General features: G+C 39.0%; 1 protein-coding gene across 2 annotated transcripts in view; it reads left to right on the top strand.

The window, feature by feature from the left end:
• The window catches only part of macrod2 (mono-ADP ribosylhydrolase 2), a 476,469-nt gene extending 465,203 nt beyond the window's left edge, over positions 1-11,266 (top strand). For both annotated transcript variants that reach the window (XM_042501834.1, XM_042501833.1), the window contains exons 16-18: positions 6,666-6,704; positions 7,367-7,438; positions 9,937-11,266. In XM_042501834.1, the coding sequence (XP_042357768.1) occupies positions 6,666-6,704; positions 7,367-7,438; positions 9,937-9,959 (134 nt within the window). In that variant the 3' untranslated portion in view covers positions 9,960-11,266. The remainder of the gene's footprint in view (positions 1-6,665; positions 6,705-7,366; positions 7,439-9,936) is intronic.
• The last annotated feature ends 8,489 nt before the right edge of the window (positions 11,267-19,755 follow it).

The raw sequence follows: 19,755 nt of genomic DNA, 5'->3' as shown, positions 1-19,755 counted from the left end.
TCTGTCTGTGTTGTCTTCAACTTTAGCAGCGGCTGGTTTGACCACAGTGATGCTAGTGACACTAGCTTGGCTGCAGTCTTTTTCTTATTCAGTCAAGCTGCGTCAAATATGTCCTCATGTTTTTCTTGGGTTGAGCCGGCGTCAGATGGTGTAGCCGTCACTTGTATCTCTGTGGTCAAACCAGCTGCTGCTAAATTGAGAGTGCCCTCATCATTCTCACAGTATTCATGATGCATATGGAAATGCAATTAATTACGCTAGATTCTGTTCACAGGAATTGCAAAAAAACGTTACCTTCATCCCTTTTAAATCAAGAAATCCCTCTAAATTGTCTTGTGGAAGATGCCCTCTGAGACAAGTCCTCCGAAAAAAAAAAGAAAACTAGGAATTGGACACTAACTGTATTGAAGCACTTTCTTTGATTAAAAAACATAGTGCATTGTTGCATTAAATCAGATTCAACAATATTCATTAGATTGTGAACATTTTTAATGTTTTTTTTTTAAAATTCATCCACTATGTGATGAGACACTCTTTCTGATGAAAACATGTGCTTAAATCTTAAAACATAAAACTGAAAAAATTGAAATGAAAAACACACAATTTGGGAAAATAGGGCCCTTGATATAGAAACTGTAATGTTTTCTTTAGACACCCACAGTAACCTATGCAGTATACAAATTGTGTTGCCATGCATACTAGTAATTTACATATCAAAACTGAGGGTGGGAGACACTGTAAAGGACCCCTCAGGGTCCCAAGCTTTAAGAACCACTGGTGTAAGCTGTCTTGTTTCCTGCTGAGGGAGTCAATTCGGTCGACTGTTTTTCTCTTTTCCTTATCAGCCCTCTGTGGACTGCGCCTCTCCTTCACCAGAACCTTGACAGAGGCCCGTTTTTCTCTCTACCCCCATCTTGTTTATGTGTTTACCACAGCAGACTCACATCCTCCCCTAAATGATAGCCCCTCGACTGTCAGCACACAGGAGTCAAATTAGAGAGCAAGACATACCCGCGAAGCTGTTCCCTCTGAGCCTCAGGCAGGCTGGGGAGGCTGGGGCCACAAACAATTGAAATTCTAAGCTTTATGCTTTTGTCTTGATCAGTGCTGGATATTAGAGGAAGAGGATGCTTCACTAGTCCTCAGAATGTGTTGTTTTTTACCTGAGAGAGAGGAAGAAAGGAGCATCTGGAATGAGGCCAGTGTTTCAGTGAGCTCCATGCTATGCTAGCTGGTATAAAAATGCAGACATGATGGAGGCTCTGTTCCAAGCCGAGTTGCAACATCAGGCACGTCCACATGTCCCGCCATCAGCTTTAATAACTGTACCATGATCATGTGCAATGCAGACCCTATCATTTTGTGTGTATGCATAATTTATTACATTACTTGACGCCATGCGCCTGGCTCTCGAACATATGTGGTGCATCGTGTGCGTACACGTTTCCTTTCAGTTTATTCCATTACAGTGATGATCGGAATCTGTTGGTAAATCTGCTTCTTTGACTAATAATGAAGCAGAATATATTAAGGGATAACTCAGGGTTATCATGACTTGGTTCTTATTCTCATGGTTTTGGACAATTCTGCCAGTTATGATAACATTTTACTCAAAGTAACTGCTGATAGCTGGAAATGACAGAGAAACACAAATGTTAAGGTTCAGACCAGCTCATCTAATCCAAATAAAAACAATAGTGAGAGGACTTTTAAAATCTATAATAAAGAAAAGAAAAGAAAAGAAAGAATTTCATTATCGAATAGTTGGGTCTATGTTATAAGGCGTGACACACAGTGTGGCAACATCACTGTGTCCGGCAAGGGAGCATTCATCTGTTGCACATGAATACTGTCTGTCCACACACTCTTTTTAATGCCCTTCTGTTAGGAAATGTAAACAAACCAGACACCTATCAGTTGTGCACTTGAAATAAGAGAGTTGAGTACTTGCAATCTTACTATGTTTTTACTTTTTAAATAGAAAATGCATGTTTTATGTTTTCATGTTTACTAGAAATGACTAGTATGAAAATTGTTACAGGCAATGGTCATTTACTAGAAACTTCAAGCTCCCAGGCATCTCCCTCTTAGCAAGATGCCACATAAGTTTTTTTGTTTTTTTTTTTTTGGTAGTGAAATGCAGAGGTATGATACAGATAAATCCTCAATTAGACTTTATGAAACAGCCGTTCCTCATCCACCTCAATGCTTTTTAAAGCGAGCAGTAGGAGTAAATAGAAACAGGGCATCCAACAGGAGTTCAGCTCCAAACGCCATGCTGCATTGCTTGTGGCCAATTAGGACATTTTAATGGAACACAGTGTTATCACACTAATTCTGTTGCTGATGAACGGAGGGCATCACATTCAGTTATAACGTGGTGTATACTTAGGTTGGAAAAACACTGGCGTATCGTACAACATTGTGGAGTTTTTGGAATAATTCACGCAATTAGTAAGTGACTCTGCAATTAGCTTGGTAATCACTAATCCAAGCTAAAACTACAGAAATACAATAATAACTGCAATTACCATAAAAATTCTTTAAATAGTTTTACAAAAAGGAAATAAATGTCATGTCCCCTTCCCTGGACAGTTCTAAGCCTCACTTAAAAAATGAGGATGAGATTGTTGTTGCTTCATCCCTCCTGCTTTTCAACAAGTCCCGGTGGAGTCTCAGGAAGGAGAAATTTTATTCCACATTGTTGCAACAGATTAAATCAGTTCTATGTTGAAGCAGTGTAATGTATTTTTTCCATAGTAGGCAGCCTACAGGTCCAAATCACAAAGCAAAGGTCGAATGCTCAAGCTCTCTGCATGCTTTAAGAACCCTTGCAATCCTGCACATGTATCAAAACCTGTAACTACACCCAAGGAACGTGCAGTTCTGTAGGTAATTAAATTACCTTGACCACAGAGTTGTTAGTGTACATCCAGAGCACTGAAACCACTCTGGATTTTCCATGTTCTATCACGCCTAAGCAGCTGTATTTGTTTACATCATCACTGGACTGCCTGGGGACAGCGGTTATTTTTATGGTGTGCTTTGTTTGGTTGATTGTTGTTGTAAAGGGGAAAGCGGAAAGGTTTGCTCTGGGAGTGAAGAAGAAGGAGTTGTGTGCCTACAGAGGTAACTGAGAGGAAAAAAAAAAAAAAAATGGGGGGGGGGGGATGGGGGGGGGGTGTCTCAGGCTGCCTTACAGGGATGGCAGTCTGTAATTAATTTTGCATGCGTCTCTCTCCCTTCTCGCATTTGTTGTGTTCTTTTTTGAAGAATAACTCTTTAGGAAGGCACTGAATTTCCAGGCAAAAGAGACTGTTAAACGTTACGACAAATGTAAGTGTGAGGCCAAGAAGTTACTCTTAAATTCTTGGAGTTGTTTTTTGGATGATCTACTTACATGAGCAGAGAGTAATTTGACTATACTATACTATAGCCTTGCTTTTTGGGTCATTTTTTCAACATGCCATATTATGGTGTTTTTGGCCATTTTAACAAGATTATTTGCCATGATGTGCCTCTGCACGCTATTTTATGTGTTTTTCAGCTGTTTTCAGCTGTTTTCGGAACATGTCATTTTTTGACTTTTTTACCATACTATAGCCTTGGTTTTCGGCTCATTTTTTCATCATGCCATATTATGCCGTTTTTGTAAATTTTTGCAACATTTTTCTTTGCAATGATGTGCCTTGGCACCCTATTTTATGCGTTTTTCCACCTGTTTGGAGTTGTTTTTGGGATTTTCAGCTGTTTTCGGGACATGTCATTTCTTACTTTTTTCGCCATACTATAGCCTTGCTTTTCGGGTCATTTTTTCAACTTGCCATATTATGGTGTTTTTGGTAATGTTTACAACATTCTATGCCATGGCACACTATTTCATGTGTTTTTCAGCTGTTTTTGGAACATGTCATTTTTTGACTTTTTTCGCCATACTATAGCCTTGCTTGTTGGGTCATTTTTCCAACATGCCATATTATGTTGTTTTTGGCAATTTTAACAACATTCTATGCCATGGCGTGGCTATTATATGTGTTTTTCAGCAGTTTTCAGGTGTTTTTGGGACATTTAATTTTTCAGCTTTTCTCGTCATACTACAGCCTTGATTTTCGGGCCATTTTTTCAACATTCCATGCTATGGTGTATCTAGGCAGGCTATTTGCTTTGTTTTTCAGCTGTCTTCAGCTCTTTTTGGGCCGTTGCATTTTTGACTTTTTTCGCCATACTTTAGGCTTGCTTTTTTGGTCATTTATTCAACATGCCATATTATGTTGTTTTTTTTACCATTTTTCAACATTCTATACTATGACATGTCTCAACATGCTATTTTATGTGGTTTTCAGCTGGGTTTTTTTCAGCTCACCAATCTTTGCTTTAAGACATGACTTCTTTCTTTCTTTCTTCTTTATGGTATTTTGGACAACATGCTATGACATTTTTAAGCTATACTTGAAGACATGCTATCATATGCTATTTTAGACAAAATACTATAGTTTCACATTTTTAGGCCATTTTTTATGACATGCTACAGTGTGACTTTTTATGCTATTTTGGACATGCTATAGCATTAGTTTTCTATGCTATTTTGGATGACATACTATAGTATGGCTTTTTTTTATGCTCTTTTGGACAATACTGTATAGTATGACCTTTTTATGCTATTTTTGAGGACATGCCATAGTATGACTTTTTTATGCCATGTCGGATGACAATATACTATGACAATTTTGTGCTTTTTTGGACAACATACTGTCATGTGACATTTTAGGCCATTTTTGAAGACATGCTATAGTATTACTTTTCCTGCTATTTTGGACAGCACACTACAATATGACTTTTTTAATGCTATTCTATCCTTTGACTTTTTAGGCTTTTTTTGATGACATATGATGACAAATTTTGACATTTTAAGTTTAATGATACAGATTAGTGGCCATATGAAATCAGGTGCTTCCCTTTGTAAATCTGGGAAGGGGTAAGTGACAACCTGAAAAATAATAATCTTGTTTAGTCTTGCCGAACTCAACAAACTGGAATCAGCATTGGTGAGTGAATCAAAGTTAGCGATTGTCAACACATCCAACAGTCAATCAGATTTCTGCTAAAGGCATAGTCTCTCATCACTTGCACAGCCAGATAAGCAGCAGTGCAGATTTATTTCCTTTGCTTGTTGACATCTTTTGATGTCCATGACAAACTTTTCCTCTTTCGCAAGGCTTGTTCTGTCGTTCAGAAGTGCAACAATAGGTTAGATGTACAGTAAAATGGCTGCACGGGGACATTACTCCAATCACAATCGCTTTTGACACCATCCATGTCCTTGTTTACCCCACATCTGGATGTCTCCTACACCTTGTGGCATAGATCCATTCGCTTTCCTTCCACTTTCACTCTCCGTCTAAGAGATGAAGAGAAATAACACAACACAGATACAAAAAATTAATTGAAGAAAGAAAAAAAACAGAAAACCAAACACAAAACATTTTGGCTTATAAAAGGATCTAGATGGCCTGTGAATCCTGTAAGTGAAAATTTTGTCAGAGTCGAATTTGGTCAGTTTCATCAGAGAATGAAAATTTGTGTTAATGGTGGCTAGGGTTAGCACATAGTCATCCAGCATTTCAGTTCAAATCATGGTGACTGTGAGGGGTCAACAATACCTTTGGACTTTGACAGCACTTCATGTAAACTTGGCAATCTTTCAGGAATAAATCTTACATCACTGAGGACAAAGCATCTGGCTACCTTAAGCCTGTTATCTACATTGCTTACAGCGCATTTTTAAAATGCCAATTGTGAAGACAAGAATCAATGATAGATCATCAGATTGGACTCCGAGATGAAGTCAGAAAATCAGACTCAAATGTCAATTGTTGTAATCTCAGCTAAAACAGAGACACGTGTTAAAGTTTACAAATAAGCTCATTAAACAGATGTACTAGGTGGCAAAGCATACATCTCCAATGCGCTGAGTCAGAAGTGACAGTAAATCAAATCTACATTTGGAAAAGGGACTGGAATTTACCAGGTGTTGTAACACTACCTACTAATGCTTCAGATTCTTGTATAATTAGCTTATCATCCATGTCAATCAATGGGAGCAATGCATCTGGCTGTGATGGGGATGCTTATGAACCTATATGTTAGCACTAGACAGAATCAGTGCATTGTAGCCAGATCTTCATACAGCTCTTACGTTTTGGATACCAGAGGTGTTCAGAATGTGCATTACAGCATAGGGAGCAAAGCTCGCAATTAGAGCCCAAATCAAGGCTTATTTCTCAATTAGAATACCCAACAGCTTTGAAGCATGCTGACATCTCCTACAGTACAGGAGGCAGCTTAAAAGAATAGAAAGCCATGACGCAGTAATGAGATCCACTTTTCTTAACTAAGACAAAAACACAGATCATAGTCTGGCAAGCCCAGCGCTGGTGCTGATGTGAAAGCAACCCTTTCTCTTTTCAGTCTCTGAGTGTGGATGGCATGCTTTCAGTTCCCTGAGTAGGTCCAGGTGTAGAGTCCATAATAGCAGTTGGTCATAACAGATAAAGGAGGTCTATTGCAGTGTCACTATCAGTCACATGTGATATAATTTGTCCTGCCTATAACTAAGCATATTTTATCAACATAACATACATATCTTAATGTGTTCCTCATTGCAGATGTCTCTGAGATCAACAACACTGGCACCAGCAATGGAGGTGAGTACAGATGATGTTTTTCTGCATGAACTATTCAGTCTGGGTGCTGAGATGCATCACTGAAATCCTGTCACTTAAGAGAAACCTCCCTGCTGTCTGCTCTACACTTCCTTTCCACCATTTCTTGCTTTCCTGCGCCTGCTACGCACGAGTTAACATACCTGCCTACATCCATAAAATATCACAGTGCATATTAGTGTTCTGCTTATATGTTGGATGCATATTTTAGTGAAAGAAGCTCCAGCCAGTGTAAGAAGTCAGTGCTGTAATGCAGATTGTTATTGACACTACTATTAGAGCATTTTCATACACATTTTAAAGTGGATCCGAGCATGGATGAACCAAGCCTGTCTAGGTGAAATGCCCAGTGTTCAAACTGATAAGACAAACCAGACATTACATTCGAGTGAACTTGGATCCGGGCATGGGTCTCTGATGTAAAAGCCTCTATAGATACTCACATCCAGTTAAATCCTGATGTCAAAAAGTTTGCTACATTCTAACAATGAAGCCTAACAAGCTCGATTCACAAGCTTTACTTTGTTTAGGTAAATTGATGCTTTTCTGCACAAACCAGGGGGAACAGATTTCTTGATTATCACTGCATCTCCTCACATTTTCCCTCTCTATTCTTATTATTTCTCTGCTCTACTCTTATCTAGAGGAGATGAAAGATCCTGTCGAGAGCTCAGAAGAACGTGATTCCATTCTAACTGACAGCATTCAGTCCAAAGGTAAGGGCACAGGGAAAGCACCCACACTAAATTGCTCACATACAATTTCTATTTATACACAGAGTCTTAGGTTCTTATTAGTGGCCACAGCTGCTGAATTAAAATTCACTTTATTTGGAGAATCCTCAGTGCAGTGACTCTTAGTGTTAGCCAGTTTCACCCTCTGATCTTTGTCTTTTTCCCCCTCCGTCCGTCTCCATCTCCTTCTCTCTGTAGGGGCTGTATTGTAGGATATTTTGGTAAAACGTGTCAGCACGTCTTTGGAGATTGAGTGTGATGAATTGCCTGCAAACTCAACTATCAGACATTTAATAAATCAAGTGTGCAAAGCATATCATTTTAACATGCAGCCAACACAGACTGTAGGAGCAATAATCATGCCAATAAATCATATTTGATAAGGATACCACACTGCTATTATTTCCAGGTCTCTGTTGAGATTTAGGTAATAATTTAGCATGTAATTTGAATGTACGCATTTGTGGAGAATGCTATGAATTCACATGTCTGCATTTGTCTGTGGCTCTATAGAGTTGTTGAGGCAAAGAATGGGACGTTTCCAGGTGGAAAAAAAAAAATCATTAAGCAACTGTTGTGAACAGATTGTCAGGGTTGAATAAATAGGACAGGCAAGCAGCATATGAAATAATTTGGCAGAGGCAAACGGGTTGGTGTAGAAAGGAGAGAGCTTAAACAATGCCAGACAAAGCGCCAGAGAAGAAAAAGCTTGTTGTCGAACAAGCGTGTGGATCAGGGTGGGATGGTGTAAAAGGGAGCTAGCGAGGGCATCGTATGCAGTTAAAATTAGCCATAGTACAGTATCAAAACAACTGACACTGGGCCATCACAACAAACTGCCCTTGTTTACTGAAAAAAAGATGGAGCGTTGTTTTATCTTTACTAAAGATTCACATCAGAACAGAGAAAATGGATCAGTCTCAGTGTCTAAACGTCTGTTGGTCCATCTGTCCGTCGCACACAATTTCTGGAACATCACAGATCAAATTTTAGACAAAACTTTTGGTAATAATGCATGTCACTGCCCTTTATTGGCTTTTACAGATAGATGCTACAAGTTCTGTTTATTGTTAGTTAATTACTAAGAGACACTTTGACACTGGGGTCCAGTCTGTCCACCAGTGTCAGATGTCTTTCTCTGGACCTAACCATCTAGTAAAAACAATACTGGCACCCAGAAAATGTCTCCAAATGACCTTGTGACCTTGGGAAATTTTTTACCAATATCTCAATATTAATATAGAGACAATTTTTGCATTGGGCGTACCCTGTGCATATTGTGTGACATCAGTCCAGGGTTTCCGGCTGCCACAACTAAATTAAAAAAGGCCAAATTTCACAGAATGATTTAAGAAAAGAAGGGACACTCTTTTTACAACTAGGGTTGGGTACCGAAAACAATATATACAGGACCGAATCATAACGCAGATTTCAGTGCCTCATTTTGGTGCCATATTGTGTGATTAGCGAGAGAGAGCGAGCATGAAAGATAGAGTGTGTGCGTGCGTGCGTGCGTGCCAGAGACAGTGAGACTAGAGAGTGAGAGTAGAGAGTATGAAGTTAAGAAGCAGTGCAGCGTGCAAACAGTGAAAGGGGTTAGCACCTCAGTTAGTGCGCTAAGTTAGCCTCCCAGGCTCCCTTAAGGTGGACTGTTTAGGTGGACCAGCTGTTCTCATTGTAGTGACAGTCTCAGCCTCTCGCAAACACATAAAAGAGAAATGTCTGTCTGCTGAGTCTCTCCTTAGGTAGTGAGGCATTTACAGATCCCAAATCAAAATTAATTTACTGTGAGCAGTCCTATAACTATTATTTAGTCTTAAATTATTATAGTTGGGCGTGTTTTTATTTATAAGGTGAATGTGTTGGTAATGTTTTGTGTTTATCCATATTTTTATAAATATTTTATAAATATTTTAAATTTGCAAAACACAAGCCATTCTTAACCATTTTTGCTTTATTCTTTAAAAGTATCAGTTCAATGGCATCATATTAAAAGTATCATTTTGGCACCAGTATTGATAAACCCTATTTAGAATTGAAAATGAAGCATACCTACTCTCTCTTCAAAGTGTCCAATTTGAGGTTTTAGCAAAAAGTTCATGTGTTTGTGAAGTCCTGAGCCTATGACTGTATAAACCAGACTTGGATTATACTGCACGAGTTGTGAGACGGTTTGTAAACAGATGTTTTGATAAACGTTTACTGCTGTTAATTGTGAACCCCGGTCAATCAATAAATCTACATGTTCCCCATTCACAGAGGCATGCAAGAAAAAAAAGGTTTTCTTTAGAAATTCGAGGTAACATGGCATGACTGATCGATTTACAAAAGTCACTGTGTGGGTGTAAAATTCCTTTGAGTCAGAAATACATCCAGCAATAAGAGTCATTTAATGACACAGTATTGTTTACTAAATGTAAGAACCAGATACTCAGCCATGCAAAATCTAAATTCAGACTATGAACTTGTTCTCCATCCAGACACTGTTGAGAAGAAAGAATGACCAGCTGAGGGATGGACAATCAACCTCATCTGACAGCCAGCAAAACTGTGCGGAAGCCAACCACACTGGTGTCAGACTGGCCCATGTCAGTATGGGCTCTGACACTGGCCCAGGACAACCAGTTACTCACAAGATGCTCACATTCCCAACTTTATTTAGCCTCCTTCCTCTTTGTTAAGAAACTACTCATCCCTAAAGTATGTATGTACTGTATGTATATGTATGTATGTGCAAAACCTTACTATAGGACTTGAACATATCAACCAGAAAAGATGAGCCATACCTCACTGTGTGTTAGAGTCGTACATCATTTTTGCCAGCAGGGTGCGATGAGATAAACCAGGTTCAAGTCTCTTTATTTGATCTCTACCCACTGTGAGAGCATGGTGAAGCTGTCAGAGGACAACAGCCGCAGCACCGACATGTTGACACTCCAGGCTGGGTGATGCTTAACATCAACCATCCTTTTGTTCATACAGCGCCACTCTCATGGTGACATTCAACAGCGGAGCACCTGACAACACCCTGCATTTGTAAGCCTCTGTGGAGTGCAACACACTGACGCCTGCCATGTCTACTCACACACTTGCAGCTCGAGCACCATTGTTTAGTCAAATCAGCCAAAACCCTTGATTCAGACCACAGTCTGTAAGGCACAACCCCGGCCTTTTATCTATGAACATCGCTGATCGTATCTGATCTCCACCACTGCTGTAACTGCAACTCGTTTTACCAAGAAACTGTTCATCAAGGCCCACGTACACTAAAAAGGATATGAGTGTCTTTTAACAAATCAAGTAATTCTTGTCCCCTATTTTTCTTTGCTGTTTCCAGTGCATGCCAGAAAATTACTTTGAACTTCATCAACATAAACATGAATTACAGTCCTCTTTGCTTTCGCTTGTCTCCTTACCAGATTGTCTCTAATTGTATTGAAGGAATCTGCCTTATTTCATATCAAACTACACAATCACAATCATAATCACAGACCTGAGGAGGTGGTCCAAGTATGACTTCTTGGTTGTGTATTGCTTGCAGATGATTTGTAATTCTAAGTACATGATAACATCATGTAATGGCTAATACCTGTTGTTAATGGTTTCCTGTTTTTTTTTTTCATAAGTTGATTTAAAAAAAAAAAAAATGGTTTTGGTTTCTTTTAAATGTCGGTATGATTCATGAATTATTTTCAGTGGTGCCATACTAAAGATCAGATTAATTACAGTTCTATGAAATGATGCCTTCATACTTTGATGTTTGCTTTGCTAAACTATAACAGAAACAACTAATAAAATTTAAAGGTGGAAGCCATGTCTCAGCTTTTAATGTACCCTGTCATGTGTCTTGTTTTTACTTCTGTCAAAACAGTAACTAGTATTATATTTATTTCTCCTCACAGCCGGTACGGTTCATTTCCCCCTCAATTCACACGAGTGAAATTGAACAACTGTAACAGAGCGATCAGTTGTGTGTCTCTAGGTCGACAGAAACAATTAGTCTGTCCTGTGATCTCTAGCATGCTGCCTCTCTGGCCCTCAGGCTCTCTCTCGTATCAAATGAGAAGGGATATAACTCTCTTACCCCAGAGCCCTCCCTCCTTCTGGGAAACTCACTAATGGCCGAATACCTCACAAGGAGTTTGTTATCAAAGACTCAGTAGCTCTCCAGAGCAGAGCCACTTTATCAATCACTTCTCTGATCTGGGAAGATAGTGTCAGCTTAGCAACTTTTCAAATCTTTGGTAAATGTTTACTGATGTTTTTAATTCCTAAAGTCACACTCTGTGAGTTAGACTGCCATAAAACCACTTTACATATTTTAACAACTAGAAACTAAAACCATTGCATAGAACTTGAAAAGTGGCAACTGTGGTGCCCCCAGTGGCAATGTTAGAAATCAACAATCTGCACTAGTTTCCACAAGATTTGTCTCATCATTTAATGAAAATTTCATCAGAATAAAGCCAAAAATAAACCACCAGACAAGCAAAACTCCATAAGGACTGGACAATACATGTTACAACCTTCTGTTAGTCTTCACAACCAGAGAGAGCACATATTAAATGTCTGTTGTAAACAGCAAGGCAACACACTTAGCAAGATAACAGACACCTTGAATGGCATCTCCTACGGGGACAGGAAAGAGTTTGCCTTGCTAATTTACACCGTAATCTATGCGGAAAATGAACAAACTGAAGAAAAACATGATAAGTTGGTGAATGGAGAGATGAAAACAACAATGGCTGTACACTCGCCAAACATCTGAAGGTGAGAGAACTTGATCAGGTGCTGCATCTCTGCAAAAACACCTGAAGTGGAGTTTAAAACAATAAAAACTCTTACTCACAGCACACCATACTAAATAGTTTGTTCTGTGCTTAAAGCTGTAATTGGTCATTTTTATTCAATTAAAAAAAAAATGATGAAATTGTCCCTAAATGAAAGATAATCTGTAAAGCAAACCATTTTCCCCTGCCTTCTTTATTGCCTTGTAGTTCTTACAATGGCTTTACCACATGTGAATGAAAACAACAAATCAGAACCGACAAGTCTGTAAAACAGCTGTCAATCATATCAATCACTGCTCATGATCTGCGCTCGAACTGTCAAACTAGGCGGCACTGATCAAACATGAATCACAATTATATTACCACATTGCCTATTTCTCATCTTAATTGAAACATATTTTAGTGCACTGTTTAGCTGTAAAATGAGAAAAACTGTGACGCGGCAGGCAGGACTTGGCACTTTGGTCAAACACTGACAATATGGCGATCAGATCACAAATTTCCTTTAACAGCAAAATAGTACATTAAAATATTTTTGATAATTTTTTAGATTTTTGACCACACGGAAACAGTTACTGACATGATTGACAGACTGGAGGCTCCTCGGCTCTGACTGTTGTTTTTGGTGTGCAGCGGAAGATTCTAGCAAATGCCTTTAATGGCAGTAAGAGGGGAGGAGGGATTTTTTTTTTTTTTCATAGGCTATTTGTCTAATGTACTTATTTCAGATTATAGCGACAGTTTCAGCAAATAAAAGTTACCAACTATAGCTTTAATCTTTTTGGCCTGTTTTGTTGATATAATTATTTCTCCCACTTGAGTATATGATGTCAATGGTCCCAAATCCAAAATATCAAACACTTAAAAAGACTGTACTGAGAAGATGGGCAGCAACTGAATCAGAAGACAAATGAATTAGTCTCCTTCAACAACCCTAACTGTATACTTTTGTCTCCATGCTGTCAACACCAAACGACCCAGATTGGAACAGACTTGGTCTTTACTCCCAAATCAGATTCATTATGGGTTAACACTAAAAATGCATTTACACATGCACAATGAACCATCAGAAATTAAAAGGCTACTCCACCAATTCAGCATTGCACTCCTTTAAAATTGTCACACTAACAACGAACAGCTAAAACAAGGACAAAAATCAATGAAGCACAACCAGCTTATCACCTTTTTTAAAATTACCCATTATGCAACTCAAGTACTGACAGCTAAGTGTGTTAAACTGGTATTGGCCAATGCAGCCTCAGGACGACAAGCAGACTACAGACGTCTGGTAACGCCACATTTCCAGATGACTTTTGTTCATTTTCAAACTTGTCATCTTCAGCACCAACCAAAGCTGTCAACGTGACATTACTTTAGGCTGTTTTTCTGGGTGTTTTTGAGGGAGGCGGGCACATTTGCCTTTAATTGATGGCTTACAGTTAAGAGATGGACATGGTGAGAGGGAGGGAGAGCGGGGTACGACTCGCAAGAAAGAACCCCAACTGGAATCAAGTTGGGAAAGTTTTGATTTCATGGTGTTTGTTTTAACCGCAAGGCTACAAGGACACCCCGAGACTTCTAATTCATAACACTGTAAATTCACATCAACACAGACAAGACAAAGAAAAGGCATGCACAGCATGTTCCTGTTCATCCCAGCATTGCAAAAATACCAACAAGTATCCTGGGTTTTTTTTCTCCAGAGAAGCACATGCTGTTTTAAACATCATCCTGCCAGGAGAGGTCTTTGTTATTGAGTTAAAGATAACAATAGTCAGCCTTTGTTATCATTTTTGGATATCATAATGGCAAAAAAAAAAGCATCAACAACAGGTTTCACATCTGTTGGTGTGAAAAGCCAATGATAAACAACTTTCGAATCGCTTTAACAGCTACCATGTTTACGTTCCATTAACTTGTCGCATGCCAAGCGGATGTCAGGAGTGATTGTCCCTGGAACGGAGACGGTTTAAATTTTAATGACTTCATTTAAATGTTGCATGTCAGAGCGGAGGGTTCCCTGAACTTGAGCAGTAGGCAGTGTCAAGGGAGACAGCTTAATCGCACAGGCTTGCTGCCACGCACTAGCTCCCTGGCATACAAAACACTTCAGCTCTAAAATAACAAACCGCCTTTTCCACAAAAACAGCTAAAAAACAACAATGGTTTACAGCTAACTATGTTGGATTTTCTGGCTTACATCGGAGTTGTGAGGCTAAAATTGTTGACTTACACTGCAAAAACATCACACAGGCACTACATCTGTATCTTTACATTTAAATAAAGCACAGAGTATTTAAGCATGTGCCAGAAATGTTGATAGACCTGTGTCGTTGCCATGTTTTTGTCAGTTTCCATCTTATCAAGCAGCTGTGGGCTCATAAGATGTGATGTGCCCCGTTTATTCAATTTTCTGGATGAAAGCTCTGTGGACCTCTTCTTATATAAACATGCATTACCATGTTCTTCTTTCAACGTCCCCTCTACTCTGCTTCCTCCTAACTCCTCCCACTGTCTTCGACCCTCCTGCCACACTACGACGACCCGTTACCACGCTGGCTGTTAACACAGCAATAACAAATTGGAGAAAAATAATTCCAGCGCTAAAGCTTTAAATCCCAACACTAGATAAGCTGTTTTTATCTGAAGTACAGTGTTTGTCCTTCATGAAAATTCATCGCCCCCACAAGAGGCAAAGGCAACACTATAGGTGAACTAAGCTGAGATAAACACTCTAATTGGGATGAAAATTGACGCCATTCATTATAGATGCCTGTCTTCAAAGGCTGCGAGAGCCACTGAAATGTTGAAAGGAAATTGACTTGCAGCATTACTAGTTTGCTTTGAACAAGTGAGAATACGTCGATTAAGCTCCAGCAGCACAAGACAGTTATGGAGATTACTTTTGTTGTCAGACTAAAAAAAGCACACTCATCTCATGCTGATAGCCCCTCATGACAAGAGAGCAGAAGAGAAAGAGGATTAATAAACTTATTCTATCTCTCACTCCGTTGTTGCTCATATTATCAACTTGATAATTTGCTTTTTCAGGTGATATAAGAAATTCTCACCTTACTGCAGCTACAGCACAGATAGGACCAGTGTCTCTAATATTCTGTATAAAGTTATCCATTGCAAGTCAAAGTCTGCTTTCTAATCACTAAGCAGTAAATTAGTGTTGCGGAGAGCAGTCCTCTTTTTTTTTCCACCGTCATCTTGCTCAGAATAACAACTTAGTAATAATTCACATGAGCGACATCCACCCTGGAATTCATTTCACTGCTGTTTTCCAAACAAAACACAGCTTGGTTCAGTGTAAAATAAGAAATTTCAGTGGGTTATGAAGCTAATGTGTGCTGTGAATTTATTTTGCTGCTTTATGGGTTGAACTGCTTACCACAAAGACTGATGACGAGCAGCTGAGACCAACATAGGGTCTTGTGTTAAAGACCCATCAACACTATCTGTTGATAAACCTCAGTTAAATTGGCATCATTAGCTCCGAATTGTGCTCATTATCCAATAGGTCAAAGCTTTTATGTTAGTGAGCAAGGTTCCATTTGGATGACATCTAAATAAATGCACAAGCTCGTGCTCTTTTGGGGGAAAGATAAACTGAAACAACAGATTTAATGATAACATCTCTACAGAACGCTAATAAACTGAGTGCACGAAGACTCAACGTGTTGTGCTGGTTGTTAACAAATTCACTTCAGAAGTCATTAAAAACTTTCCATGTTGTTTTTCCAACAGAAGAAAAAAAAAAAAACACAACACCGAGAAAGCCTAATGAAAGAAAATGAAAAACGACGGCTTCAAAATGCTCAGTAATTAAATCGGACATTAATAAATGCATTAGCCTTATTTGGCTGTATCTTTGTGAGCAGTTTGGTTATGCTGATGTTCTCTGACTCATTAAAGCTAAATGTCACCTGGATCTCACTTTCCGGGGATTCAGGGAATAAACTAGCAATGCATTTAAAAGATCAAGAATTTACAAGTCAAGCTGAGGGGAGTGCAAGGTTTCTCCTGGAGCCCTGCTGCAAATGCACTTAAGCAAACAGAATCAAGCAGTAGGGAAGTTGGAGTCAAATGTAAAAATGTTTTTAGTTTTTATAAAATCAGTAGGAGACTATTTTTAAAAAATAAATGACAGGTGGATTTTATATATCCAAATGGTCAAGATCAGATATGTTCTGACACCATTCTCTCCTGACCAGCTGATACCAAGCACTGATCCAATACCATTGTGGTAAAAATGAATAAAGCTGAAATACAAAAATAACAGCGGTATACTGATAAACCTGTATGGATGTAAAATGATTGCTATGATTGTATGGCATTGCTTAGGTTAAACCCTGAACTGGTGGGACTTTCCAGTGTAAAATGTTGCCAAATTGCTACATTTTTGCTAATCACTAACATCACACTTTTTACTGGAAATCAATTGTTCTTTGCCACTTGAAAACAGAAGTTACCAGTGGCCGCACAACTCTTCATGTAGGCTACTGCTTTAGAGCAGCGAAGAAGAATTGATTTCTTTATCTGTGAGTGAAACTAATTTAAAGTTCATCAATAAAGCGTGGTATAGGATCAGTGCGTAGACACGAATACTCTCCAATACCTTGCATTTTCTGCAGTATCAGAGGCATTTCAAATACTGGTATCAGTATCAAAACAACTTAAATAAAGATACAAAATGGAATATGTATTTTTAAAACCAAAATTATAACTTGCCAGAGGGCAACAGCACAAACACAAAAACCTTAATCTTAACAAGACTGCATTAGCTGTCAAATGATCAATTGTGTGTTACAAACCAACAGTTTAAGCCTGCGCAGTTTACTTTGCCTCTGAGAGTCAGCAGGTGTTCTTTCTCACAATGATGATTTATTGCTGAAAAACATGCCAACAGTTTCTAAGTTACCACATGAGAAAAGGTTAACAAGTTTATTAATTACTCATCAAAGAGAAGAACTTGAATGTGTCCGTCTGCAGCTTTGTGATGAAGCCTCTCTACCTTTTGTCACCTCATGCTGAAAATATATTCATTTTTACAGCTTCAGACATGACACCATGTGCTCGCCAATCACACCACATGGCACAAGCTAAGGGCAGCAGCAACACCACTCGTCATCCACTCTGTCATCTACAGAGACGCTGACACCAGACGACCTGACTCAGTGTTAGCACGACTTCTTATTTGGCTACGACTCTTATTCTATCTCATTTGTGTTTGTGTGTCAGGACCTGTTGTGAGAAAAATCTACTGACAAAAGCAAATTTCAAACATTTTTTCTGTTTGTCTTGACATCTAAATCTGAGTTTGACCTTCCTTCCTGTGGAATAAATATGTGATAAATATATCTGTGATAGGTCTCAGATTCTCAGTCAGTCAACAATAAGGCCCATGACCCAAATCAAACTGACTAGCAACGTTGTTTAGTCTACTATCTCAACAGTGCATTTTTGGCTGTCTGTGCATATATGTGATGCCAGAAAACTAAAGCAAAGAGAAATACTGTGTGAACAGACATTTGCACATGTGAGTCTGATGATCTGAGTCTGAGTTTATCTGCTCACCTATGAGTTGCAGCCATAGACTGTATCGTAAAGATGGACAACCTGACAGCTTCCAAAAAGTGAAGCCAAAACATCTTGATGGCCCCCTGGTGGGTGGCTGCAGTATACATCATAAACCCCGCCCCCCTCCAGGTCCGCAGATACCAAACGCAACTTAACTAGTAAAGCACACATCAAATAAAATGACAGAAATTTTCTTTGGGAAAAATTCAGGTAGCTGAACAAGTTTAATTTTTCTGATAAGACTGTTTCTAGTTATTTGATGCTTTCAAATAGGGGGTTGGGAGTCACGATTAAGAGCGATGTGTTTACAATCAATGGCGCTGCTCTTGATTGGTCGGATGGAAAGACGTCGACACTGCACAGGCTCTGTCTCCAAAAGACTTTGCCAGCACAAGCTGGCAAAGACCTTTTCTGGGATATTTTGACCTTATTTTTGCATCCATGCTTGTAATATCCAGTCATTAGCTGCAACACATATGTGTTTTGGTGCACTTTATTTCTTTTCTTTTTTTTCCTCCATTTGGCAATACCAAAAGCATGCATCATGGGAATATAATACCATTAGGTTGGCAACACTAAATTCCACTTAGTATTTCTAAACTGTCATGAGGGGGAAAAAAAGGTTTTAATGGATCATATTTTTGCCAAAACTCCACAATTTGCCAGGCACCTTCTGGGAATGGTGCCTATTTTCTTTGGAGTATTTTTATTTAAAAGTGAAGAATCATCAGCATAGCTTATATACTGCATTAATTTGTTGTAGCGATTTATCCTGCGATGCACAATTCTCAGCAGAATAGCTGCATTGAATAAGTTTGTCCAAAATAATGAAAGGAGCATCACAAATTCAAATGCATGTGTGTTTACTGAGTTTATATTGTGCGTTTTGCTGCAGACTGGCAAACTCACAGCACTGTGCAACAAAATGACTCACTGTCTTAAGAGCTGGGCTATTCAAATTAATCCTGGCAGCAGCTTCTGCCTGTGTGATTAACCTCACCACTCTTGGCAACTTCATGGCCACTGTCACTAATTACTGTGGCCAAAAAAGTTGCCACAAACTTGCAAATATGAAAAATGTGCTGAAATTCAACACATATTCCTGCAAATATAAAATCTACTGGTAGGTTTTCTGCTGTCATTGTTGTTGTTGTTGTTGATTGTTGACAATGCTGAGAAGAATTACATTCACTTGATTATTTTCCAAAACAAATTTGAGATCACATCTTCACCAGAAAACAGATAAGCTTGATTGCTTTCTGCATTTCGGCATCTTGTCTGTCAGCGCTGACAGAGCCTTCGGGGTCCTCCAGTGCTTCTGAGAAGTGTTGCCGTGGCAACAGGATGTAGTAAATGAGGCCTTGTGCGCATTCATTATCAGCTGAATGGAATTCAGCCATTGAGCAGAAAAAAAGTGAATGGGGCATCCCAACCACTGTGTCCAATTTAGCTCGGCCCATTTGCTCAATAAGTGTATGAGAGGTGAAGTTATGATGACTTGATTTAATAATGACATATTTACAGTGTAAGATAGAAAGCAGGCACAGCTGTGATGATGGACTACAAAACATTTCACAGGTGAGCAACAATGAAGCCATGATGTTTCAACTGATCTTGGTTATGGTAGCTGCTACTAGGTGGTCTTGTTACCATCCTATTATCTATGCTGATTTGCCTGCTGAGAAAGCAAGAATATGGATATCAGATCATTAGGTGTCTGAGGTGACATGCACCTTTCACAGGCCTCTGCCTGCAAACCACCTTTTTCTTTTACATGTGTGCCGGTAGTTTCATCTCCCACCAAGGAAAGCCTTGAGTTAACAATGAGGAACGGCAATCAAGAGCGGTAAGCATTTGTTGGAGTGTACATGGTGTGACCCTAAGGTGCATACTGTATGTGTGTTTATTAATTCACAGATAAGG

This window comes from Plectropomus leopardus, chromosome 15 (assembly GCF_008729295.1).
Source record: "Plectropomus leopardus isolate mb chromosome 15, YSFRI_Pleo_2.0, whole genome shotgun sequence".
Classification (NCBI taxonomy): Eukaryota; Metazoa; Chordata; class Actinopteri; order Perciformes; family Serranidae; genus Plectropomus; species Plectropomus leopardus.
The sequence above is the reverse complement of the archived record's forward strand: the minus strand, read 5'-3'. Positions and strand labels throughout refer to the sequence as shown.